The sequence below is a fragment of the Coregonus lavaretus genome (genome assembly GCF_964263955.1).
Source record: "Coregonus lavaretus genome assembly, chromosome: 18".
Classification (NCBI taxonomy): Eukaryota; Metazoa; Chordata; class Actinopteri; order Salmoniformes; family Salmonidae; genus Coregonus; species Coregonus lavaretus.
In genome coordinates this window covers 24,834,627-24,861,948 of record NC_140005.1, presented here as the reverse complement: position 1 = coordinate 24,861,948, position 27,322 = coordinate 24,834,627, and the positions used below count along the sequence as shown (strand labels likewise).

The 27,322-nt window shown below is 42.7% G+C and overlaps 3 protein-coding genes across 4 annotated transcripts; 1 reads left to right on the top strand and 2 right to left on the bottom strand.

Moving 5' to 3' along the window:
• Window positions 1-1,655: 1,655 nt before the first annotated feature.
• LOC311145588 (proline-rich membrane anchor 1-like) lies at window positions 1,656-15,039 on the bottom strand. 2 transcript variants are annotated; one of them, XM_084181864.1, is made up of 4 exons: window positions 13,794-15,039; window positions 12,709-12,850; window positions 9,327-9,453; window positions 1,656-1,932 (listed from the first exon to the last, which is right to left on the bottom strand). In XM_084181864.1, the coding sequence occupies exons 1-4, from the start codon at window positions 14,073-14,075 to the stop codon at window positions 1,833-1,835; spliced, it is 651 nt and encodes a 216-aa protein (XP_084037990.1). In that variant the 5' UTR covers window positions 14,076-15,039; the 3' UTR covers window positions 1,656-1,832. The 2 variants fall into 2 exon arrangements, with proteins under 2 accessions (XP_084037990.1, XP_084037991.1); XM_084181865.1 differs by having other exon boundaries at window positions 14,518-15,039.
• A 5,058-nt stretch (window positions 15,040-20,097) lies between these two features.
• On the top strand, window positions 20,098-20,995 carry LOC311145228 (protein FAM181A-like; the record flags this gene model as incomplete). Its single annotated transcript, XM_084181459.1, has 1 exon — window positions 20,098-20,995. Exon 1 carries the CDS (start codon window positions 20,162-20,164, stop codon window positions 20,993-20,995), a length of 834 nt encoding a protein of 277 aa, XP_084037585.1. The 5' UTR covers window positions 20,098-20,161.
• Window positions 20,996-21,598: 603 nt separating this feature from the next.
• Window positions 21,599-27,322, bottom strand: LOC311145226 (ankyrin repeat and SOCS box protein 2-like). Its single transcript, XM_084181457.1, has 9 exons — window positions 27,002-27,322; window positions 26,612-26,837; window positions 24,462-24,631; window positions 24,109-24,264; window positions 23,731-23,976; window positions 23,376-23,547; window positions 22,696-23,290; window positions 22,422-22,575; window positions 21,599-22,349 (listed from the first exon to the last, which is right to left on the bottom strand). Exons 1-9 carry the CDS (start codon window positions 27,018-27,020, stop codon window positions 22,186-22,188), a joined length of 1,902 nt encoding a protein of 633 aa, XP_084037583.1. The 5' UTR covers window positions 27,021-27,322; the 3' UTR covers window positions 21,599-22,185.

The following is a 27,322-nucleotide window of genomic DNA, read 5'->3' as shown; positions in this document are numbered from 1 at the left end:
GTCCACCCCTGTATGCATGTCACAATGCAAGGTCTGTGTTTACAAAATTCAACAGTAATGGAACATTTCAGAGATACTGCCAGACATCCATATATTGTGCTCTCTCTCTCACACACACACACACACACACACACACACACACATTATATACATATGAACTGCACCTATGCCAAAAAGTAGCTTAATAATTTATTGATGGTTTAAATCAACTGTGTACTGTTTATAGCACAAGGATGTTGAGGATGCCTGTGAGTGTGAGTCACATGTCCCTTTTGAGGCCATCCTCTCTGCAACTTAATATCCGGATTAGCCTCTGTTTAGAATCCTGTCCTCCACCAATCAGCACTTCAGCCCTGGGCTCATGTGCACTGTTTCTATAGTGATGGGTTCTCCCCTTGCTTGAAGGTGGAACAATTAAGACCTCAAAATCACATCACAACATGGCAAAGGGCTTCCCACTGTCCCCCACTGCCTCCCCTGGCTGTCTAACCATTGAGATGTGACAAAACAAAATGTAATACCCTGTTAGTATTGTAGGGGGCATTCACCTGTGATAAGGACTTGAGGGTAATACAGTACAAGCTGCTAAAAGCATGGTCAGAAAACACACATTCACAAACTCAAAACACATATTCACTGAAGTTGCAGGGTAGAGAGAAAGGCATGTCAAACAGCAAGAAATGAACAATTGATACCCAAAACTCATTGCAGAGCAAGCTGATGTGTTTCCTGTGTCAGTGTCTGTAGCAAATGAAGTGGGCTTCAGTGGAGGCTGCTGAGGGGAGGATGGATCATAATAACGGCTAGAATGGAGCAAATGGAATGGCATCCAGAAAATGGAAACCATGTGTTTGATGTATTTCATTCCATTCCACTAATTCCGCTTCAGCCGTTACCGTGAGCCCGTCCTCCCCAATGAAGGTGCCACCAACCTCCTGTGGTGGGCTTAAAGCATCAAAACATTACAAATGAATGATATGATTACTAAAGAATTCATAAAAAATAACACATTTCAAATCATTAAATTGACTTAATAAACCAATAATGAAATACATACACAGACAAGAAATACATAAATGAAGAAATAAATAAGATAGATAGGTAGATAGAGTTTGTCCTCAGGCTCAGTTCTCAGCTGTGTTGTTGGTATGGAACATAGGAACTGACTTCATCCCCTCGTTTTACTTCCCACTTGGTATGACCTGTATATATTTTATAATTGCATAGTCAGATGAACACTATAAATCCCAAACCACAGCAAGCACCTGCAACTGTGCCAGTGTTGTACAAATTCTGCTTTAAATATGAAAAAGGGTCAGAGGAGCACAGATGAGAGACAGCCCGAGGAGTAAAACCTGCATGCACATTTTCTTCATGATCTGGTCCTCGCAACCTCCTATCCCATTGCCATGCTTCAACGTCTGTTCCTACATTGCAGTTGCCTGTAAGAAGTGTGGAGCTGCATAGATTGGTAGCCTAGCAGTTAACCATCCTCCTGTCAATGACACTTCGTGTTGACAACATGATGTTCAGTCTGGTGAAGTCCTCAATTCACTTTATTACAAGTTCTCTGAATCCACTTCCATGTTTTGTTTTTATCTGCTTTTCACTACTTTCCTTTATCTGGAAGTTTCCTTTCATCCAGGCAACATGTTAAGAGAGAAGGAAAGGCGTTAATGTGTATTAAACAGGTCAACCCCTGTTGTGTGCTAGGTAAGAGGGAATTGTTGCATTTTGGGTAGGGTGGATGGTGTGTGTGTGTGTGTGTGTGTGGGGAGGGGGGGGGGGGGGTGGTATGGTTATGTCACTTCCTCTTCCTGTCAGTGGACAGTCTACACCACAGTATTGTTGGGACCCATGGCCTTCTTGTTGCGTGCACTCATGGCATACTCCCCACGACTCATCCCGTTCTCCTCTTTCCGTAGTGGTTTCCTGCAAACAAACACAACTTATGTCATGACAGTAGAGGTGTTTTATTTAACTTCAGAAAAAACATAAATCATTCTACTCCTTAAGCCTGTGGCTGTTTACCTACAGAGAGATTGGATTTCATAGGCTGTTGTGGCTGGATGCACTGGTCAGTCATGCTCTCTAATAAGCTGAACATTAAAAAAGTTCACGTTGCTCTCAGAGGCACGAAAGGAACGAGGAGAAGATAAAAATCAAACAGAAGAGATGCTGGATGTGGCAATTAGACACACTCCATTGATGGTCGATAACATTTTATTTTACCTCAGAGAAGAGCTTATGTATACATAGAACATAAAATAAATACTAACACGGTAATAGTCTATGTGAGTGAGATTCCCTCTCTTGGTTATGCTGGTTATGCTGTAATGCTACCCTTTCTGTGAGCCACATTCTGGTGCAAAACAAGCAGATGCACATGATCCTCCGCTGTTATTGGTCTGTGAAAAGCAGTATCCTTCAATGCAAGCCATTTTCATGCATTCCTCAGTGCTTTTGTGGTTATTATATTTGTCCAGTGTACTGTGTCTTCTGTGCCGACCCCTTCAGCTGCTCTCCTCTGCACAGGCTTATATAACCCAGAGACAGATCTGAATACATTTAGTACAGTCATTGTCCCACTCAATACTGTACACTGCCTGCAGTGGCACAGGGGACCCTTACGCTACATCTTAGCTCAGTGTCTCCTTCCCTCTCCTCTTAAAGCCACTGCTGGCCAGTCTGACCTGCCGGACAGTCATTCTCAGTCTAATCCAGACCAAGCCTTTGCTCTGCTATGGGATCTTACTGGGAGGATATTTAAATGCTCGATAAAATATATTGGTCACTCTTAGGCATCATCCACAAATGCAATTTTTACTACTAATGCGATATCTTCTTGCATAAAATGAGTATTTACATCTCCATGGATGATACAAGCCTTAATGTATTGTATGAGTGATATAAACTGTGTTAATATGTCTCTGAACCCATTCACTTTTTCCAGTACTAAACTTGGAGACACTGAACTTAGAGTCCACTCATTAGTATAACTGAATGGTCACTATGAGTACTCAGTAGCCTCCTTACTAGCTTCCTGTCTGGGGGTGACAGTTGACTTCCTAGGTCTCATGCAAGGATACCCATCACAGGAGACAGTGACAGTGATTCAATGCACTTCCTGTGTTGTGCTATCTATAAATGTAATCTGTAGGAGTGTGTCCTGTAGTGGGCCAGACAGTGGTGGTGGTAGTGGTGATGTCTACCCACAGACAGTGGTGGTGGTAGTGATGATGTCTACCCACAGACAGTGGTGGTGGTAGTGGTGATGTCTACCCACAGACAGTGGTGGTGGTAGTGATGATGTCTACCCACAGACAGTGGTGGTGGTAGTGATGATGGCTACCCATAGACAGTGGTGGTGGTAGTGATGATGTCTACCCACAGACAGTGGTGGTGGTAGTGATGATGTCTACCCACAGACAGTGGTGGTGGTAGTGATGATGTCTACCCACAGACAGTGGTGGTGGTAGTGATGATGTCTACCCACAGACAGTGGTGGTGGTAGTGATGATGGCTACCCATAGACAGTGGTGGTGGTAGTGATGATGTCTACCCACAGACAGTGGTGGTGGTAGTGATGATGGCTACCCATAGACAGTGGTGGTGGTAGTGATGATGGCTACCCATAGACAGTGGCAGCCCTGCTAATAAACAGATGCTGTGTTCTCCTTCTGGGATCTGGGACAACCTGCCTGGGAGAGGAAACTGCCAGGCCCAAGGGTACCAACACATCCTGCTGGGACATGATTGGCTAGTGCTGGTGTTTGTGTGTATTTGTTTTCCCAAAAACCTTGGTGGTGATGGCTACCCACAGACAGTGGCAGCCCTGCTAATAAACAGATGCTGTGTTCTCCCTCTGAGACCTGGGACAACCTGCCTGGAGAGGAAACTGCTGGGCCCAAGGGTACCATGGAACATTTTATTTTGCAACGTGACCCAAAGGAACTACCCTCCAGTGCATGCATTATAACATTGGCTGAAATAGTACTCACACGTAACTATTCCATGTTTCAAAACAATATATTTATCCAGACAAAGGGTACTGCTATGGGATCCCCTATGGCTCCTAACTATGCTAATTTGTATGTGGGTTACATGGAGAAACAGTCAATTCTCAATCCTCTCAAAAATTGTATTATTTGGAAATGGTACATTGATGATATTTTTTGTTTTATGGAGAGGTGATGCAAAACAGCTCAAGGCGTTCCATGCTTTTCGGAACTCTTGTTCTGAGCACCTGAGATTCCCTACGCAATCTGACACGTCAAATCAGTTTCCTTGATATTTTGATTTTGTGTGAGGATAATGTTCTATACACTGATCTTTACAGGAAACCCACTGATCATAACAGTTTGTTGAGGGCTGATAGCTGTCACCCGCTTCCCTTGAAAAACAGTTTGCCCTACAACCAATTCTGTCGAATCAAAATAATTTGCAAAAAACAATCAGATTTCGACAGAAACATGGCTGAGATGCAAAGAAAATTCAAGGAAAGGGGGTACAAAAATGGTCAAATCAATACTGCCGTTGAGAAAATCCAAAACAAATCGAGACATGATCTCTTTCAAGGACAATCTCGTAAAAATAAGCATTCTTGCATTCTTACTACACGCAATTCAAAGTACTCTGAAGAAATGAAGGGAATCGTTCACAAACATTGGCACATTTTAAGATCTGATGACAGTATAGGTAATGTGTTTTCAGACCCTCCTTTGGTCGTATTCTCGCGGGGCAGAAATCTCAGAGATCAATTGGTAAACTCTGATTTACCATCAAAATACCCCCGCACAACGTCTCCTTGCGCCTCTACCGGATGGAAACTACAAGTGTAATGGCTGCGCTCAATGCAATGGCACTTACAAATGTAGATCCTTCAAACACCCCCAAACAGGGAAACAGATCCCAATCAAAGGTGTTATTACGTGCTCCACTAAGGCAGTTATTTATCTTATAACTTGTCCTTGTGGTAACAATGATGTGGGCAAAACAAAGCACGAACTAAAAGTAAGAATCTCTGAGCATCGTAGCACCATTAGATGCAAAAACTCGACGTACCCAGTTGAGGCCCACTTTTTGGAAGTGAACCACTCTATTTCGTCCCTTCGCTATATCGGCATCGAACACGTCACCCTCCCTAGGAGAGGGGGTGACCTTGACAATGTATTGTTAAAACGAGAGGCCACCTGGATCTTTAATTTAAAGACCCTTACTCCATTCTGGTTCAGAGTTTGATCTGAAGCCATTCTTGTGATTATTGTGTTTTTGCTAGCCATTGTAAATCGTGTTTGTAGGACTATGTAGCCAAATTGTATCTATGATCCTATGTTATCCATTCATGCTTTTTTATATGTTCTATTTATACCTCTAAAATCAACCAATGAAATCAAGCCACAGCTGGCCATGATTACAGACACCTGTGTGTGTCCTTTCAAACTATATAAACTAGTGACCCAGAGTGTTTGTCATTATACCCTGATGAAGACAGCTTGTCTGTCCAAATGTTGGTTATTCAATTATTGCATCTGAACTCCTAGAGTGTGCAGCTCTCCTTTTCTTTTTCAAGGGCCCAAGGGTGCGAACACATCCTGCTGGGACGATTGGCTAGTGCTGGTGTGTGTGTGTGTGTGTGTGCGCATGTTTGTGTGCATGCATTTAAGGTTTGGAGGTAGCTAGGGGAGTTGGGATACACCAGACTTCCCCACTGAAGTCTCCATGGACCACTGAAAATGTGTTTTAAGCCCCATAACTTTCTCCACTGGCACTGACCTAGTCTCTAGTCAATGATCATCAATATTTTTCCAGCAGGCCACCATTGAGGGCAGGGTGTTTGGGCCTCACAGCGACCTCTACCCAGGCCTTTAATAATAGATGTCGTGCTGTTGACACTTGGCAGGTGGCTACACAACACTTCACAGGTCAAATTAATATTTCATATCAAATCTGTGCAATCCCAGCACACGTCCGTTTGAAGTTTGGGGAAGGGATAATGTTGAGGTTGGGACATGCGTTGAGCTGTTTACATTTACTCTCATACCATATGGACACTAGAGGAACATGCTACTGTTTAAAGACTCTTCATAAAGTGGTTTTCACTTTTCACTGTTTCGGAAGTGGTTGTGGTAATGAAATATCATAAAACCAGAATAGAATATAGACTGTAATAAATTCATTAAAGATACAGTATAGTTAGCTTTCTCATGAAATCTTTAACTGAATGGTTATGCTGGATTTACCCTTAACACAAACTGTCCTGATTTGTCCTCCTTGTTGGACAGAAATCCCAGAGGAGCGAGTAATTGAGAAAAACAGGCACAGTATGTTGTCTTGTTTTGTTGTGGTGTTTAGATTGCCTGCATTGCTGACAGCATGGACTGCAGCATCATGTCTGCGTTTTGGATAGCACAGCACTGTCATGCAGCATCTCCCATGATGCTATGAACTGAATTGAATTGGATGAAATGGGTCCAACCTCTTTGCCTCTGACAGATGACTGGCGGAATAAGATTATGAGACAAAAAAAACAAAAGGCCAAATGTGTGCAGCCCAGCTAAGGGACGGCCGGGGCTTGCAGAGATAGCTCCTCTAGTGTTTGTGCTGCTGGGGCCTTGGCCACACTCCAGCTGATTTTCATTGGGAAAGCCTTGAGAACTGAAGGGCTGGATGGGCTATATATAACTGTTTCTGTTTTTGTCACTGACAAAACCTCTCTCACATTGTTATTGACTAAGACCCAATTACTGCTGTTTCCAAGCTTTGGAAGACAACATTCATCTGTCTCTGTTTCTCTGTCTCTCACTCAGTCAGTCAGAGAGGATACATGACAATTTTCAAATCAATTTTTTCCTCAATCATTTCCTCAGACTGATTTGTTATTGGTTCAGGGCTAATGTGGGCAGTCAGACTGGACCTTAGCGTTTCTCCCTCCTCACTCAGTCACAGGGGATGGAGGCTTGGCGTGGCACAGAGTCTGCAGTCACAGGGGATGGAGGCTTGGCGTGGCACAGAGTCTGCAGTCACAGGGGATGGAGGCTTGGCGTGGCACAGAGTCTGCAGTCACAGGGGATGGAGGCTTGGCGTGGCACAGAGTCTGCAGTCACAGGGGATGGAGGCTTGGCGTGGCACAGAGTCTGCAGTCACAGGGGATGGAGGCTTGGCGTGGCACAGAGTCTGCAGTCACAGGGGATGGAGGCTTGGCGTGGCACAGAGTCTGCAGTCACAGGGGATGGAGGCTTGGCGTGGCACAGAGTCTGCAGTCACAGGGGATGGAGGCTTGGCGTGGCACAGAGTCTGCAGTCACAGGGGATGGAGGCTTGGCGTGGCACAGAGTCTGCAGTCACAGGGGATGGAGGCTTGGCGTGGCACAGAGTCTGCAGTCACAGGGGATGGAGGCTTGGCGTGGCACAGAGTCTGCAGTCACAGGGGATGGAGGCTTGGCGTGGCACAGAGTCTGCAGTCACAGGGGATGGAGGCTTGGCGTGGCACAGAGTCTGCAGTCACAGGGGATGGAGGCTTGGCGTGGCACAGAGTCTGCAGTCACAGGGGATGGAGGCTTGGCGTGGCACAGAGTCTGCAGTCACAGGGGATGGAGGCTTGGCGTGGCACAGAGTCTGCAGTCACAGGGGATGGAGGCTTGGCGTGGCACAGAGTCTGCAGTCACAGGGGATGGAGGCTTGGCGTGGCACAGAGTCTGCAGTCACAGGGGATGGAGGCTTGGCGTGGCACAGAGTCTGCAGTCACAGGGGATGGAGGCTTGGCGTGGCACAGAGTCTGCAGTCACAGGGGATGGAGGCTTGGCGTGGCACAGAGTCTGCAGTCACAGGGGATGGAGGCTTGGCGTGGCACAGAGTCTGCAGTCACAGGGGATGGAGGCTTGGCGTGGCACAGAGTCTGCAGTCACAGGGGATGGAGGCTTGGCGTGGCACAGAGTCTGCAGTCACAGATCCCACCCCTGTAAGAACTTCAGGACACGACCCGCTTGCATGTATAAAAGATGTAGCCTGCGACTGAATGACTGCACAAATTAATTCATAAATAATGACTTTGGTTTGGGGCTACAACGGCCCGTATTGCAACAACACTTTCATTCCATCGCTGCATTAAAAAAGGTACCCCTTGGCTACAGACGGGGCTGGTGAATTGCCATAATGAATTCCTGAGCCAACCTCCAATTACTTCCACTGCCTGACTTTGCCTGTTTGTTGTTTGGGAAAATGATAAATATAATCCTACTGAGGAAAGACATATGTAGCATCCACTCTTTATACAGTTTTATGAATAACAATTTAATGCATTCAAATAATGTGCAAAAACGTGTCTACAGCTGTGACTGTATGCATTCTTAGTGCACATTTATATCTTCTTCAGTCACACTGTGCCTGTTAGCGTGTGTGTGTGTGTTTATCATGTGTGTCTGTGTGCACGCACTGTGCACAGTATGTGGGTGTTTAAGTGTCTGAACATGTGTGTCTGAGTGCTTGTATGACACTGTGCTGCCTGAATGTCAGACAGGGAATTAGGTATTGGTTGTGCTGCAGGCTAAAGCCCCACATGGCCTTTCCTCCGATGAGCCAATCCAAACAGGGGGAAACAGTTCACATCATCACTACGGTGACAGGGTCATGGGCTTTCTCCGGTAACCCATCTTGCCTTTACTTTCACATCGATTCAGTTGCTAGTCTAAAAAGTTCTGTACAATTATGCAATTCAAAATCAGCCCACGCCAAGAAATAGAACAGGGAATGTCCAAAGTATTTCAATGTCTAGAACACTGGTGACAGGAACTGCTAACTATAGCACGGGTCTTTCAGATCATTGGGTTATTCCCTGTAAGATTATAGATATAATTTCCATCCAACTTGTTTTGCGGTGAAAGCTGCATTGTGTAACATTATGTATGATATACAGTATTGATGAGTGACAGTGTAAGGACTCTGCTGTAGGTGGATGGGTGGTGCTTTCTAAATGACACCTGTGACCTATTCCATTACCCTGACCTCTGAACTCCCACTGACCCATAAGACAGGCCACTTGTCCTTCTTTAGCGCAATAATAACATGACAATGACATAGCAACAACACCCAGAATAAAATATTTTTCACAGCCACTAATTATTGTTGTAACCTAAGCAATGTTTTAGGTTGTGTTGTAAGCAATGATGAGATATTGAAAGCTTAATAAAAATGCCTAATAATTGAATATGAAAGGAATATACATGTTTTTATGTTTAGATTGATATATTCTGAATGGATGTATGCTATAAGAATGACACCACACAGTCTTTTCCATGCCAATCTTGTTGACATAGCTAACTGACATACCTCTTTATGGCCTTGTAGCAGATGATCATGGCTGAAAGGAGGAAAACAGCTGAGGCACAGCCCACCGTTCCAAGCACTATGATCTCCATCCACCACGGCCTCAACAGCGGCAGAGGGGACTCAACCACTGGGAGTGATGAGGAGAGGGGGATGGATAAAGAGAGAAAAATACAGTTACATTTTCAAACATCATTATTATTCTAACACAGCACTAGCACTTGGCTGCTTATTGAGATTAGGTTATCATGCAAACTGCTTTAGCCTAGATACTGTTTTTGTCCTACAGTATGTATTACATCATAAATGCTTCATAGACAGCCATTCTGTCTTAGGATAGCATGATGAAAGCTCATCATTAATGCAGCCCCACCACAGCCCATGTTGTAATCAACTTGGCAGTGTTCTGATTAAAAATGTATTGATTCTCAACCTTATATTACTATACTATTACACCATAAAGCTCTGGGCCTGATTTGCTTCCTAACTCTGGATAGCAGGGTGGTGCTCACCTGTTCTTCCAGTTCTTAGGTTAAATGTTCAGAGATATCTAACCCTGCTCCATGAATCATTTAAAATGCAGTCAGCCTTTATTACACAAGCACTCTATGTCCAAACTGATTCCACCTACAGGAGCACCATGTTATGGTCACATTATGTCTGACTGAGGGTTAGGACTATGTACAAGTACAAGGACACACACCAGGGAACTTATATTACACTCAGTGCAGCTTAGCAACGTACAGTATCTGAAGAGTGTACTCCATGCTCTCACCATCTCCCTAGACCTTCCTCTGTTCTCTCTCTCTCTCTCTCTCTACATCTCTCTGCTAACATGTTTTTTCTCTAGCCACGTGCTGTTTTCGCTCTCTCTCCCTTTCTGTCCCTCTTTTGTTTTTATTCCTTCCAACCCTCCCCTTTTTATGAAGGTGAATAGCCTACCATGGAGATAGTTAAAAGCTGTGGCACTGATAATACTGCTCAGTTTGACAGGAGGGAGGTCTTAGGGGTCCCCAGCAATAAGCATGTCTCACTCTGTCTGATGGGGAATCCATTTTATTATATCTAAGTATGAAAACATGAACTGAATATAGCTCCCCAACCCACTGCCAAGAGTGTAATGATGGCTGGGTTTAATAATCTAGGTTTATCATCCAGTAACAGAGAGAAATGCAATAATCACATCCCATGCATTCAGAGTATAGTTTTGTTGTGAATGAGGGGGAGGAATTGACTCCATGGTAACACATAACCCTTAGCAATGCTGTGGAATATTCCAACACTTTAGATTTATCCAGAGCAAATGACAAGGCACATTTCCCCCCAGTACACCACGTCATAAGTCACTATGAATGTAAAATCTCCTCTGAGCCCAACTTCAGTTTTAATCCTGTATTTTGGATTTAATTCAGTCAGGGGTACGGATCTACTTCATTGTGATAAAGCTCTCTCTTTTGAAGGGACTTCTGAGCCATTTCTAGAGCACATACTTTTATTCAACACTGCCAATTTGCCTCATTTGAAACTTTTTGTAGATAGAGTCTCTCTCATTGTCCCACTTTTTCATGCATATTCATTAATTATTTTGGGACCACTCTGAAAACTCCAATCAGCTCCCTTATGCATCTGGCACACACCAAAACAAACAGATTTTACAACAGCAATGATTACAGTTAAATCCTTTAAGTAGTATGCCACTGTTATTTATCCACAAAGCTCTCACTGAGGCCAGTTGAGAAATGTTTTGCCTCTCTCCCAATACATGAACAACATAAATACATGCTTTCTTCCTAACGTACCATAGACTATGATAGAAAAATGCTATTTTCACATTTTACTGAATGAATACTTTTTTGCCGTGGCCAAGAGGTTTTGCTTTGCCATTGTAATAGTTATCTTCTTTTCAAACCACATAATAAATACAGAACGACATGCTTAAATGTACAGTCAGAGAATTCAGAGAATCTCATAGAATCATTCAGGGAATCTTCCATGCAGTGGCCTTGACAGTAGTCACAGAAAGATCTATATCCATAGAAATAGAACATACATACATAAACATACATCCATATTGTGCATCTATGTGTATAACTCTTTAGATTCATAAACAGGGAATTACAATATGGTGAGACGATACACAGCCAACAGACTGTAGACCACATTTACAGAAAAGACCCGGTGGAAGAGTCCTGCATTCATGATGGACATTGTGGACTTATACATCAACAGATGGCAGATAGGTTAGGTAAGTTAGAGACACAGTGGTCAATGACAGCCCTATCGATCTATTCATAGATGCCTCACTTGGTAATTTAGGAGGAAAAAAGGCCCATCTGAATTGACCAGACAGAGGAAATAATTTAATCTGATTGATTGAACCATTTCCATGGCTGTCTGCTGAGCATTTGATGATGAAGTGCTCCTGCAGACTCTCAGTATGAAGTGTTTCGGCTGACTGATTTTCAACAGTCTCAGTTTTAACCTGGGCTGAGTGCACCATCAGCAATTCCTGTCTCATATTTCATAGCTCTGTTCATTACAGTATTCATGACAACATACAAATCATATCAACAGTCATATTGACAAACTATCCTCCTTCCACCATTGCGATGTCATACACTGATTAATATAGTTGATACAACTCATTTGTCAATGACAAGAATGTCCCAGTATCAGATCAGAAACACATCTGATCATTAGTAAAGCACTGAAGTATGGTGAAGGAGACATGGAAACCAGTAAGGCAAGAAACTCAGGAAAAATACAGAAAACTGTGTGGCAACACAGGCACGCGCACACACACACACACACACACAGTCAGTCAGTCAGTCAGTCAGTCAGTCAGTCAGTCAGTGGTCCCGGCTCGACTTACAAAACGCAGATGGGACTGCCGGGACAGTTCATTAGCCCTCTTATCTGTCTCAAAACATAATTTAATTAACTCATCTGTGTTATAACCAGGGGGTCCTCGAGGGGAAACCCAACCACTGAGCCTGGCAGGCCAGCAGGCAGAGATTTCACAAGCAACTGTGTACTCCCGAAGGTAAAGTCAAGCACAAATTCTCCCTCTGTTCTGCTATCAACATCCTGTCGGCTCTAGTATCACACACTCGTAGTCTTCTCAGAAAAAGCATTTCTCCGTCAACACACACCACTCTCTTCCACTACTCAGAAACCTCATGTTGAAACGATGCAAACACGTCATTCCACTACAGATCGTCTGGTGTAAGGCCAGAATAGCAAGACATTTAAAGTGAAAGGGTTTAGATAGATACAGGCACTGGAAGTGAAACAGTTGTGAGTGAAACAGGTGACTGTGAGACAGGAGAGTGAAACAGCAGAGGCTGGTTGGTGTGGTGTGAGACAGGTGTGAGTTGAACCTTACCTGTGGCCAACAGTAGCCGTGGGGGAGGTGGGGGAGGAGGCGGGGGAGGAAGGGGAGGGTAGCTTCTACACTGGCATGCCAGCTGGCAGTGTTCGCTCACTTTCTCAGCTACAGTCTGTGAGCATGACCTCTGGAGTTCACCCTGAGAGAGAGAGAGAGAGAGAGAGAGAGAGAGAGAGAGAGAGAGTTTCACTATTCATTATGCATTCAATAATATTTACTTTCATTATCCACCCCCAAAAGGCATATTTCAGAAAAAGTCATTAAAAATCATTAAAAAGGATTGCGAGATGAGAGCTTAGAATGTTAATATATGCCTACTGTAGCCTACCTACTGTAATTTAATCAGTGCATATAATGTCCTGTACCATTAGTGCTAGTGCATCAGCAAACTAAACCTTCAAGATCCTTTCCCTCTACTATATTGCTTCCCCAAAAGCTGCATTCATAGACATACATGATGGTATCATGTCTATGGCTGCAACACTCTCCCTCAGAGAAACCACCCACCACCAGTGGGCAGTAGGCTGCCCTGAGGAGTGTGTGTGGGTGGACTTGGAAACTCGAGCAGATCACATTACACATGAACCCTGGCAACATACTGCGCCTGCACAGCCGCTCACTGCTCTCTGTAGGCAGCAACAAGGGCCAGGGGTTAGAATACTCATCCTCAACATCATATTCCAGATGGGAATCGCTCACTATGTACTACTTTCCAGGAGTCTACCGCTTTCTGCCTGCCTTCCCGTGTGTGTGTGTGTGTTCCAATCACTTAATAGTATACCTCACATGAAAACATTGCATCAACTGACTGGGAACTACAGCTGCTTACCACTCAAAACTTCTCAATAGTTGATGCAATAGTGTGAGGGTGCAAAAAGGCCCCAGGCACCTCAATAAACATTGCATGTGTTTTTAAAAAGTATATATTTGATATAACATAAAAAGGTGACAAGAGCAGTTCCATCAACCAGGATCAAAAGCATGTATTACCAAAACCACAATACAATAGAGCTCCACTTACGTTTGTGTAATAACTCGCCATGCGTAAAATTACAATAGACGCGCACGAACACAATACCTACCTGGCATGAGAGTAAAACCAACGAGAGAATGCAATGACCGAAGAGAAGAGGCCAAAAACTTAAAATAAATGGTATTAGATCTTGGACCAGCATTCCTCCTGAGCTCTTCTCGAAGACACTAGACAGCGTAGCGAGTAAACAAGCACGGTATGCATAGGATTGGACCGTTTGGGAAATTCTCATCCACCCTATCCAAGTCGGCGGCGATATCTGTGACTGGCGTCTCCAGAAATAGTTTATGCCATATTCATTTTGCTCTTGAATTTCCGTTGTCGGTGGCATATGACAGGCAAGGAAAGCAGGTGACCAGGCAATCCCAATATTTAATATATCTAAAGTTATTTATCTGGGTACTCAAACGCAATCCGAATAACGGCGTTATAGGTCGATGTCCAGCGCTGCGAATCCAACCGATGCTCTGCTACTCAGTGTGATGTGAGAGCGGTAGACCGGACATACGCTACCTTACATTCTTGCCTGTCAGCATGCATGCATGCAAATACTCAAGCCATGGAAGTTTAAGCAAATGATGAAAGAATATCCTTAGAATTCTTGTCCAACACAACTCCCCAAAATAGCTGCAGCCCCGTAACACATTTCCTCAACTTATTTACTAAATATTACTGTATTTACAAATATGTGCAACTCTGGAGAGCAGAGCAGGGTTAAACTGATCCATCCCTCTGCCTAAAGACTATAGATTAGGCGGAGAGCCTCACGGTACCATCGCGCATCCAGTGGAAGTGTAACTCGCACTTGACGTCCTCGCGGAGTGCGCTTCCTTTCAGCTCATACTTGACTGCGAGTAGGCTCCGACCTATTCTCGAATACCACGAATAGTAGGAAAAGTTGAGCAGACGAGAGAGGTTTACCGAGACACGTAGGTCGAAATGTCCAGTTTGCAAGAAAATAACGTATATGAATGGTAAGAATAATGTTCACACTGGTCTAGCCGTTTAGCGGCTAGAAGACGATGAGAGCGGGTAGGAGGGATAAAGCCATCTGAGGAAACCACGCAGAAGACTGGATGGAAGTCAGGATTCAGATGTGGGCACATACTACACACAGTAATAACATATTGTGGAATATTGTATAACCCATATATTTATATACAAAACAATTAGAGTAAAATACAGAAACATGTTGCCTTTACAGTAGTCCAGGCTATATACTGCGGTGTGAAACGTGGACAGTAACAACCATCAAGACTCAAGCTTAGAAAGCAAAATATATTATTTCTTCAAAGTTTGTGTGAGAAAGTATAATAGGCTAAGTTATGTTTATTCCCCATATCTTCCTCTTTGGATGGGACGCACTAATGTAGGGGCCAATTGCAGACCCTTTAGAGGGAACAGTAGAAGAGGAAAGTTGCATAACAATTTAGACGTGCATGCAGTCGTCTGTAAATAACAGGCACCGTTATCTATTGAGTATAGTCCATGTTTACAGTGTCTCTCTCATGACCTCAGTGGACAAGCCAATGTGGTGCTTTCATAACATGAAGCCTAAGCATCTCTCTCCATATAATTATTCTCTTCCTTTTCCTCCCTGATCAGCACAGAGTGGAGATGGTTTCTGCAGACTAAAGGTAAATTACTTCCTCTAACTAGAAAACTACTCTAAACACTGTGGAGGGGAAGAACTGGCTAGCCTGATTAACTCTTTAAAGGTCCAATGTAGCCGTTTTTATCTCAATATCAAATAATTTCTGGGTAACAATTAACTACTTACTGTGATTGCTTTTGATTGAAATGGTCAAAAAGAAACAAAAATAGCTTCTTAGCAAAGGGCGATTTCTCAAGCAATCATTTTTCTAGCACTGTCTGGGAGTGGTCTGAGTGGGGAGGGTAAAACGAAAAATTAGCCATTATTGGCAGAGAGGTTTGGAACTGTTTTTTCATTGGTCTATTAACTAATTTACAGCATGGTAGTCACCATTGAAGGCCAAAACTCCATCCCACCAAAACTCGTTAAAATTTCAGACAGTCTTTTTAAAACAGGTCTTACACTAAAAGGGCATTATAATCATTTTCACAATTTCGCAGTATTATTCCAACCTCAGTGTGGAAATATACATAAAACACAGGAAAATCACGTTTTTGTGATTTCCTGTGTTTTATATCATATTGTAAAACACCTGATGAAACTAACACTGTAAAAGTGTGAAAAATGTGATCAGTGTTATTTCCTGATAGTTGCTGGTTGGAAATACAATCTATACAGGACCTTCTAATCAGCAGGTTTGCATGGGTGGGAGTTTTGGCTTCCCATGGTGACATCACCATGCAGTAAATTGGTTATAGTAGTTCCAAACCTCTCTGCCAATAACAGCAAGTTTTCAGTTTTCCCCTCCCCACTCAGAACACTCCCAGACAGTCCTAGCAAAATTCTTGCTTGAGAAATAGTTTTTTGCTAAAAAACTATTGTTGCCCATTATAATGGCAATCTATTACAGTAAGGTACTTAATTATTGCCTAGAAATTATTTCATATAAAAACGGCTGTATTGGGCCTTTGATGATGTCTAATCTATTATCCTCACACCAGCATCCATTCCTGTGCCAACTAAACATTATGGGAAAAAAGACTACTTATGGTAATACAGGAATCTTGACTGTAATTTATGATCCATGAAGATATGACTATTTGCCCAGCACATCAAACTATTGACTTTTCTATTGCAGTGGCAAAGGGGAATTATTTTTGATACATTATTTAATTATTATTTCTAACATCCAATTTCAGGCTCAATATTTCCTTCATGGTATATAAAAACAATCCAATCAAGTCAAAGCACAGTTGTTATATGCCTATATGACAAGCAATCTGCTCATTATAAGGAGGTGGCCAGAGGGGAGGGTTGGCATTTCAAGCTCTACTGACTCGTGCAGTATAAATAACAGAGCTCGCAGCCCTTTCTGTCATGAGCGATAAGTTGGACACAAGACCTGGCATTTAAGAATGCTGTTGGCTTCATGAAATTTAACTGGCATCCAATCCAATTATCCAAGTTATATTTGATTTACTGCAGCAATGCAATGCATTCTGTCTTCTGGGAAACAACACTTTTATTTTTCACACTTTTACGTCTTTTATATAGCCTACAGTATGTAACTGTATTTTGCTACTATTAAGAGGGCATGTCCAGAGAGGATTACATATAAGATGAAGTCTTAAGTGTTGCCATAAACATGTCTTCTCTGGATGGTTACAGTTCTCCTGAGGGAGCCGTTTAGTAGTTTTGCTCCTCTATCCTCTCCTCCAGTCTATCCTATCCCTGTATCGATTAACTGACAAGAAGGAAGCTGTACATAATCCACTTCCTGTCCTGCTGACTCCACTTGATTCCAGCAACCACAGAACACCTGCCATAACACCACATCCACATGCTCCATAGAGACAAACATCACACAGAATTCAGGATAAGACCCTCTTGCAGTCTTTTGCTATTCAGGATAGATTGGTTATCTTTTAACAGTGCCATACAATGTAGTCTACAGTGTAGACTATAGAATGAAGTACTCATACCCACTAAAGACTGGTCATCTTGTAAAAGGTCTTTCTTGTAAAATAGATTTTTAATCCCAATGGGATCACCTGTACATAACATAAACTAAGGATACATAAACTGAATAAAATAAAATAAACAGTTTCATGAGTTACTAGGTTTGCTCTTAAGTAATTATAACACTTTAAAAAGAAACGACTAATACTTAAGAGTTCATCAACATAAAAAGATGTTTCCCCAATGTGTTATTGTTTTAAACAAAGCTTTTTTACAGCCTTGACTTGTTTGTCCTCATTACTGTATTCTAGACTGTGTATAGATTTATTGCCATCTAGTGGCAAAGAGATGATAATGTAAGAATAAAATATATTAATACCTGTGCATCAACACATAAAACTTATGGGGTTAAGTGGTTAAAGCCTTGAATACTAAAAACACCATATTAATATGATACAATATGTGTTTGGATATGATATCATGAACATAAATAAGTGAATGCAATGTCAATACTAAAGTCATGAATTACTACACAAGTGTCATAATGTAAAGTGTTACCATAGTCTGTTAGTGATTTTGGGGTGTGGAAGTACCTCAGTCTGGAGTGTGTGACGTGGATGTGCCGTATGCTAATGGGGGTGCTGGTGGAAGTCCCAGAGAGACAGCTGCTGGGTCTAGGAGCAGAGCTGGTTGGGGGTCAGAGGGCAAGGGGGAGTATTGTGCTGTCAACACAGTGACCTATTGGCAACCAAGAACCAGGGAGGTTATAGTGGTTATGATGGTGTGTGTGTGTGTTTAATCTGATCTGTCTACTAACATCTAAAGTTACTAGAGTAATAACAGTGTTATTACACAAGGATAAGAGCAACAGTGTTTTACAGTGATTCAGACTTTGATTTGATTAGTGCTTCCTTTCCAGTTATATGTCTGATGAGGTTCAGAACTTTATTATTCTACAATCTACCCTTGCCTGTGTCCCATAACACATCACATACAATCTGAAAATAGAAACCTTGCCTTCATCTTTTTTTACTCAAACTGGCATGAATACTGGGACACAGTGGGATTTATTGGTGCCACTATACTTCCTCTTTCTCTCTCTTTCTCAGTCACTTCAAAAGCACAGGAGTAGGTCGACAGGGCAGGGGAGGGGTGCACCATTGTTAACTGGCCTTTGAGATGAACAGAAAGGTGAACGAAGAAGAAGAGAGAGGGAAAATAGGGCCGACAACGAGCAGATCAACCCTTCATACCAGGGGCTGGACTAGTCAATATATATGTAATTAAGACATAATGGAGTTTAGGCTACATATTCTCAGAGAAATAACACGTTAGTATATTATTAGTCATAAAACATGATACGCCTATAACATTTAATAGATACAAAGTGCATTTGTTTTAGCATGCAGGTGCATACATAGATACACAGGTGCATTTGACTCTGAGAAGTCAGTAAATATGAATATTATAGTCCTTTACAGGTGCGCTTAAACAACGTCTTGCCGTCAGGGCTGAGCGCAGCGAAGCGGTATCGTGGTTATAGGCATGTGGTGTAGGTTACTTACCAGACAAACGGTTTCCTCACATCTCATGCCACACTGCTGCCAAGAGGAGCTGGTTCAATGGAACGAAAGGTACTATTTTTTCTTCAATAGGGGGATGGAGCTCAATTAGCATTTCACAAGTCCCCTTTTCCTCCTCTATTGCAACCTTCCCCGCGGAGCCTGCTTTCTCCCGGGATTGTCCTGTTTTGGGCGCTTGTTGCCGTTGGCAGGGTGACAGTATTCGAGTGTGCAAACTTGTGCTATTGTCCGCCGGCCAGAAGGAGCTATGGAGACCCACTAATATGACACAGGAAAATGTTTGCTGATGGCAATTCTATGGGCTTTGTCCAACTCTTTCTCCTTCATGACGACTCGATTTAAGTCTCTAAATGTTTGACTACAAATGCAGGAGTGCTATCCAGCTCCTTTCCCTTTGTCCCGCGAGGTTTGAATGAGTAATTCAGCTTTTGTGTCGTTCGATTGAGGGGGAAAATAGAAAGACAAGATTCTTGAGCGCTCAAGCCCCCTTTCCATGGATATGTGCTCTTTAGATCCCCCCCCCCCCAACCAAATCCTACATCTGACATCACTCTGGAAGGGGGGAGTCTAGATCAAAACAGTTGAAAGTAACCAATGTTGTCTCGCAGTGATGAAGCATGTCCATTTCAGCCTCGTCAGAATAATAATGCTATGGGAAATATTTAGAGGTTTGGATAAACTATTGTATGGGTGTTCCATGAGCGCGCGGAAAACCGTGCAGAAATATTGCATCTATTAGCTGCTTTTCTTGGGGGATCTCCATGACAACAATTTGCGATGGCAAAGAATTCAATACTGGGGCGCTTGGAGGCTGATTGGGGAGCATTGTGAGGGGCCTGGGGTCGCTGATTGGTTCAAGGAAAGCACCATAACTACAAGCAGTTTATATTCATTCAACTTGTGGAAGCACTCAGACTGCGTCTGGGATAGAGACAGGAATGGGAATCCTCAACAGGGGACATGGTAAGTTTTATTTGTGGATATGAATGGATAACTTGCAAACGACGTTTTGTTAGGATATGCGCAATGGTGTAGGCTAATTATTGTTTTATTATGCGTAATTGTGTAATTATTGTGGGATTCTTCATGAACAACGAATAATGTAAGTAGGCTATATTGAGTTCTTATATTTTGCATTTAGCCTAACAAATTTGTTTGCGCATGCTTCTCAAGTCTTATGACATTCACTTTTTTTCTCAGATTTTTAAGATGAAGAATATCATTTGCATGGACTTTTTCGGTAGTATGGATTAAAAGATTTACACTTTGACATTGTTTAAAATGGCAAGTGCAGACAGTGAGGTGAAAACGTTACTGAACTTTGTAAACTTAGCATCCAGTGACATCAAAGCGGCTCTAGACAAATCAGCCCCTTGCAGGCGCTCTGTGGACCACAGGAAATACCTGCAGAAACAGCTCAAGCGTTTTTCTCAGAAATACTCTCGGATGCCCAGATGCCACACACACAGGACCACGGAGTCTGGCATCGCCAAAGCCCTGGTGGACAAGTCTAGCGCCTATTCTTTGGAGACAATTCACCAGAGCATGACGCCCATCAATGAAAAAGGGGGTTCGGATGCGCAAGACGAGGAGAACGTAAGGACGGGTCAGAACCCAACTGCAGACAGTGATAACACTAAGCAAGATCAGGTACCCATGAGGAAACGTCAACTCCCTGCATCGTTTTGGGAGGAACCCCGGTTAGTCCAAACCAACACAGAACCTTCACAGCATGGATGGAAAAAGAGCCAAGGTGTGACAGGAATCAACAGGGTTGAAAAAAGAAAAAAAACTCACCAGGAACCAAAACCGACCATGTTTCACTCCAATCGACTTGGCTCTGTCGAAAAAGAACCGCTCAAACTGGATGTGGCCACTCACAACGTCAGTGTATGCGGTTGCTGTCCGTTTCAGTACCATGGACACCACGTATTCCAGAGTCACATAGTCGTTCCCCACTCAGCTGTGGGACTCTGGGGAAAAGCCCCAGTGGCTGAAACTGAAACGCATGACATGGCACACGGACATAAGAACCATACGCATGTCGTGGTCAAACCCATACCGACTAAACCCACGGTCCCCTCATCGATTTTCAGCGTGTTTGGCTTCATTTAAACACAATTATGCACGTGTAAATATAATTTAAATAAGCAATTCTTCATTTCAATAAGCAATAATGAAGATGTAAATATGAATTAGTTTACTTTGCAATGCCATAAGTTTTTATTTAAAACTTGGCATTTCTCTCTTTTTTTTAAAGAGTAGTCAGTCATAAGCACTTAAGTAGTCTTTCAGACCAAATAGGCCACCTCTGCTTGGAACACCTGCACCTTTAGCCTACCTACCACCTGGCTTCCATAACATTCATGATAAAATCATAGCACCAAACAAAACTGAAAATTTTAGACTATACTTCAACATATTTCTTTTTTTAAATCGAAGTAAACGTGTTGATATATGAATGGAGAGTGACATTCGAGGTTGTCCATTCTTTGATTCGTTGTGATCAGCTATGCTGAGGGAGAGGTCTGCGTGTGTGTTGATCACCTCATGGTGTTCGTGTAGGCTATATATTTCTTAAATACACTGATTTTAAAACTAATTTATCGAAATGACTTGTAGTTCACTGGTATTTTTCCAAAAAGTAAACAGACTGACAGTGACGTTTCCCCCCCAGAATTTCTTGATATTTTCTGTTTGTAAATAATACTTGTGAAATGGAGAATTTACATTTATTTTTAAATAAACTGCAGATGTTTCGATTTTTTTCTTTGGTTCCAGCACCTTTTCCAATACAGGATCATACATTTTGGCACTGACATTTACAGTAGAGTACAACAACAACTGGACTATTATATAGGCATACACTCATTGCACAAGGTCTGTTGAAAACACACTTTAAAAACACATTACATAATTAGTGCTGAATACACAAGTACATTCTATAAACCATCACATTGATTGTCTGCATTTGTTTGCCTGGGCCTAAACATCTGAATGACACAGGTATTTTAAAAGGTTACCTTGAGTTTCATTTGAGCTCAGTTTCGCTGCACTTCTTCAGAGATTATCAACTACTGTGGCTTTAGGCTATCTGTTGTCATTTGTCAGCCAATCCACTCAGAACTGCAGCTCACTTCCACGGTATGTGCACACAACACACACATGCTATGTGCAAACAACACACATTTTCCCATTACACACATTTTACCCAATCAAGAAATAATTACTAACCCATAAATACAGCCAAAACTCCTGTAAACAGGTAATATACTATAAGGCACAACACAGGACACTGATAAGCCTTATTTGCCATCAGGGCAGAAGTCATCAAAGCTGTGTCTGGTCAGGCTGAGGTACTGCAGCAGTCTGTCTGGGAGGGGTAGGTTTTCCAGAGACCTGAGTCTGGACACACCCACCTGCTCACGGATCCTTACCCTACATAGGTGCATCAGTGGACGGGATGACACTGAGGAAACAACAGGGGACACTGTGTTAGATTGTCTCACCTGTGTGTGTGTATGTGTCTAGATGTACTCACATGACTTGGCCTTGATGCTGGGCCATTCCTTCCGGCCGCCCAGGATCTCGGTGAGTCTGGCACACAGTTGAACATTAGCAACGTAGTCCAGCAGCAAGTCTACGATGGGCCCTTCCCAGTTACACATGGATGGTGATGAGATCAACTCACAAAACTAAGGGATATTAGGATGAACAGAAAGAAAAGATAATGAGCATCATGCCTTGTTTAAAAAATGTCTATCAAGTTCCCATAATAATTGTGATCACTGCAATATGAGCCTACTTTGCCTTACCTGTACTTTGCTGACAGCAGGTTCTGTGCAGGTTAGAAGAGACATGTCATTGGTGCATTTGTTGATGTCAATGCCTATGCTGCCCATGCTGTCCTGTGCTGGGTGTGGGCAGCAACCATAAGCACATCTGAAGCAGGCTTGGGCATCACAGCCCTTATCCAAAAGGCACTTGAGAAGTGGTAGGTTATTCATACAGAGTACAATAGCACCAGGGAAGGTGGTAGGACAGGATGGGATGCTGGTGTTAACATCGGCCCCATGCTCCAGCAGTAGAGAGACAGTCCTGGTACAACCGTGTCTTACAGCTGCTAGTAGAGGGTTGACTGGGTCCAGGCTCAGATTAGCACCAGCTTTCAGTAACATTTCTGCTGACTTCCTGCTCCCATTGGCAATGGCAAAGTAAAGTGGCGTGGTGCGGTGATCCGAATACTGCATGGAGCGATTGTGGGATAGTGTGGCATTGACGTCGGCTCCTGTCTTGAGCAGTATGGCTGTGACCATGTCCCTGTTGTGCTCTGCAGCCAGGTGGAGGGGGCTGATCCCACTGTGGCGAACTCTGGCCCGACTGGTGACCGGGACAAGCAGGGACACAATCCTGGAACAAGTGGACATTAGTACTGTACATAAGAGTAATACAACAGACAGACACGACAGGATAAATATAGTGCACTCTAACTTACTCATGGTGTCCATACTGAGCAGCAATGTGTAGAGGTAAGAGTCCTGTCTTGGTGGGTTTGTTGGCGTCTGTGTTGTGAGATAGTAGTAGCTCCACTATCTCCCTGTGGCCATCTTTACTGGCCTCATACAGGGCTGTAGCACCGTCACACGTCTGCATGTTGACGTCAGCACCTGGGGAAAAGAACACAACATCAGACACATCGCAAAGAACTGACTGAACACATCACTTAATTACTTTAAGATGCCATTGTCTGCGTGAATAAGGTGATAATTAACAGCCATATAGCAGGGATGCATTATGTGGCCATACATGTCATCTCAGACTCTTACAGAACTACACATAGTGAACCCTACCTTTCCTAATGAGGTACCGCAGGGCCTCTACACGTCCTTGCTGGACTGCTACTATTAGCGGTGTGATGCTGTAGGTATTAGGAGGGTTAATGGTGGCTCCTGCCCTAACCAGCATCTCACAGATCTCCATGTTGTCCCTGCACACTGCCTCATGGAGGGCTGTCCAGCCCCGGTTACACCTCTGGTTCACTGTGGCCCCGAATAACAGGATGAGGCTCACCATTTCCACGTTCTCCCGCTCACACGCTGGAAGGCATCAGAGGACATTGGGTTAGCCTGGCAGAAGACACCATGCTTCACCATAGGCCTACATCTATCTAAAAACAGAGGTACTATTATCTTCCACTCTCATGCTATAGCCTATTTGGAGAGATGTACCTTTGTTTAGGGGTGTCTCTTTGTTCTTGCTGCTGATGTCAGGGTCTGCCCCTGCCTGTAGAAGGCACTGCACACAGGACAAGTGCTGACCGGAAACTGACAGGAGAAGAGCAGTCTGTTCCTGGAGGGTGCGCTTGTCAACTGACCCTGGTTGGGCTGGAGAAGAAATATATGCATAGGCTACAATACACAAATGTAAACACACAATGCTTAAACATCATCCACAGCTTTCATAATATATAACAGTATGGTGTCTTCTTTCCACCATTTCATGATCCTCCAGTCTATTTCATTCAACCCCAATAATAAAGGCAAGGCTTTCCATTGACAGAAATTATGCTTCCAAAATGTACCTTTCATCAGTGCCTTTATGCATTCAGCTTGGCCATAATATGCAGCCTCATGCAAAGGTATCCATCCTTCTTTGTTCTCTTTCATCAGGCTGAGTGGTGCAGCCACTGACAGCTCTTTCACAGCTTGAGCATCTCCTCTCTGGATGGCAAACACTATTGGCTCTACATCCCTACAACAGAGGGAAGGCAAATGACTTGAAGAGACAAAACAGAATGTTGGTTAATAGATGCAGGTTTATGATACCAAGTTCTCTCATAAATCTAGTTTTTAATGTTTTTAAATAAAGAGTACAATCCCCGTGGACTAAATGAGTGTGGTCTGTTTCAGTGTATAAAAAAGACAACTAGGAAATATGTCTCTCTTATATCATCAATGATAATATATTTTGATTTACAAGGACACTACATTATGGCCCTTATATCTAACCACTGGCAACAAAAATAAAATCACTGATAGGCCGATTGCCCAGCGCTTCACAAGTAGCAAAATACTCACTCCGCTGACTCTGACGTAATGTCGTTCTGCCGTCGCCGCTCAGCACATCGTTTCTCATCGCTGGATAATTTACCTAAAGACGTATTGCCCTTGTTCCCACCATAACGAAATTGCGACAGATACTCAGAATAACTAAATCTCGTCATTCTTTTAGCGGCTCCACACGCGTTGTAGAGAACACATGGGGCAGAGCAGCGGTCGAGCAATGACAACAGCGGGGGGAGGATAGCCAGTGCTCAGCTGTGCTTTCAGAGATTATTTTAGGACTGCAATGACATGTGTGTGTGGGGGGTGGTGGCTACTATACCATATATGTCAAGGCACTCCAGCATAAGCCGCCCAAAGATAAAAGCAAATTGCATCAGGATACCTTGGGCATCTGTTCTCCTATGGAGGACTAAAAGTGCCACAATTAAATAAATAAATACACCATTAAATAATTACTTAAATGTGTCATTAATTAATTCAAATTAGAATTAAATACATAAATGTGTAATTAAATGTATCATTAATTAATTCAAATACCGATTCATTTTATGTAAAATACATATATAATAATTTCACTATTTACATTTACATTTCATGGTCCTGCGTTGGAGTGCTTCCTGAATTACTTAAAACTGTCAAACTGACCCATCAAAAGTTGGTAGGCGGAACCTAACGCCTGATTGGTTACCCTCTGCATCAAGCCAAGACAAATCAATTCCGGATAATGTCAGCAGGTCCTGCTTCTACATCCTCTGCTAAGTTTAAAATGTCTCTAACCAACTCCCTGGAAAGTTCACGGAGATCCTCCATTGTCTCTATCCAGGTTGGCCTACTCTACTTCAGACCAAAGCAATGGATCAGACTAGATTCGCGTTAGCCCCGCCCACTGACTTTGATGGGTCAGTTTGACAGTTTTAAGTAATTCATGAATCACTGCAATGCAGGATCATGAAATGTAAATGTAAATAGTGAAATAATTATATATGTATTTTACATAAAATGAATCGGTATTTGAATTAATTAATGATACATTTAATTACACATTTATGTATTTAATTCTAATTTGAATTAATTAATGACACATTTAAGTAATTATTTAATGGTGTATTTATTTATTTAATTGTGGCACTTTTAGTCCTCCATATTCTCCACCCCATTCGTTTTTATTATGGCATTTGCTAACTGAACTGGCAGGTGTTTTTATATTATGATACATTTAAAATAGGTGTTATGTTAATGCTACTGGAATTGTCAATAACTTCAGAATGTAAAAAAATTGCAATGTTATTATAACAAAATTATAAACCCAACCCCATTTGGTGAAGAAGTCAAATTGTGGCTTCTTTACCTTATGCTTTTGTGCAAAAATGCTGACAGCATGGAAATCTTAACAATATGAGCATAAGTGCCTATTGTCTAAGCCTTGAACACTGCAGCTTCAGAATACAACATAATGCCCTTCAGAGAGTTTGATGCCTACGGCTGCTGTATAACCCACCATATAGTGACAGGGGTTCAGAATTTAACTTCCTTTATCTTTGATGTAACTACGTGAAATAACATGTACCTGATCCTGCAGATTGTTACACATCTGATATAGTATAATGCACTCAATTATTTTGAACAAGAGAGTGATTATAAAGACATTTACATTTTTTGGGCTCACCTCAAAGAGTTGACGGATGAGTGGATTGTAGTGGGGTGAGTCCGAGAGTTAGAGGTATCTGTGTTATCAATATTTTGTCTTTGGCATAGTGTTCTGGACAGGCTGGCTGGGATGGTCCCATCGGTGGTCACCATGTTGCCCTCAACAACTAGGTTATGCAACACTTCCCTGTTGTCCTCATAGCCCAGTGATGAGCCTGTTGGTCCTGGAGTTGCAACAAAGGGACCTGGAAGGTAGTTAACAGCATGAATGAATTAATCATAAAACAAAATATTCCACTCAGTCTCAGTCATCAAACATAGAAGTGAAAATGTCCCTTTAAAATCCTGCAGTCACAAAATAAGATGGGAGAGACAGAGTGCACAACAAACTTAAGCAGCATCAACATACAGTAATACGTTTTCCGCATGTGGAGTAACCTCAGGGCCAGGCACTCCTGTGTTGATGTGAGAGAAAACAGCTATCTGTGCTGCCAGACTACAGAGAGCAAGCAGCCCCAGCAGTGGTGATGCCTTTTAAGGACATGTTTAGCTTTGTTTTGTCCTACTTGATTCTGCTGCACTAAAATCCTCTCTCTGGCTTGAAGGCTTGCATGGTTACGGCAGAGGTTATGAAGGAGTATTACAATCACCCATACAACAGCTTGAATTACAGTCCCTGGTGATATACACAAACTTTTGTGACATAAGAGAATCACTCAATATTAAGAAA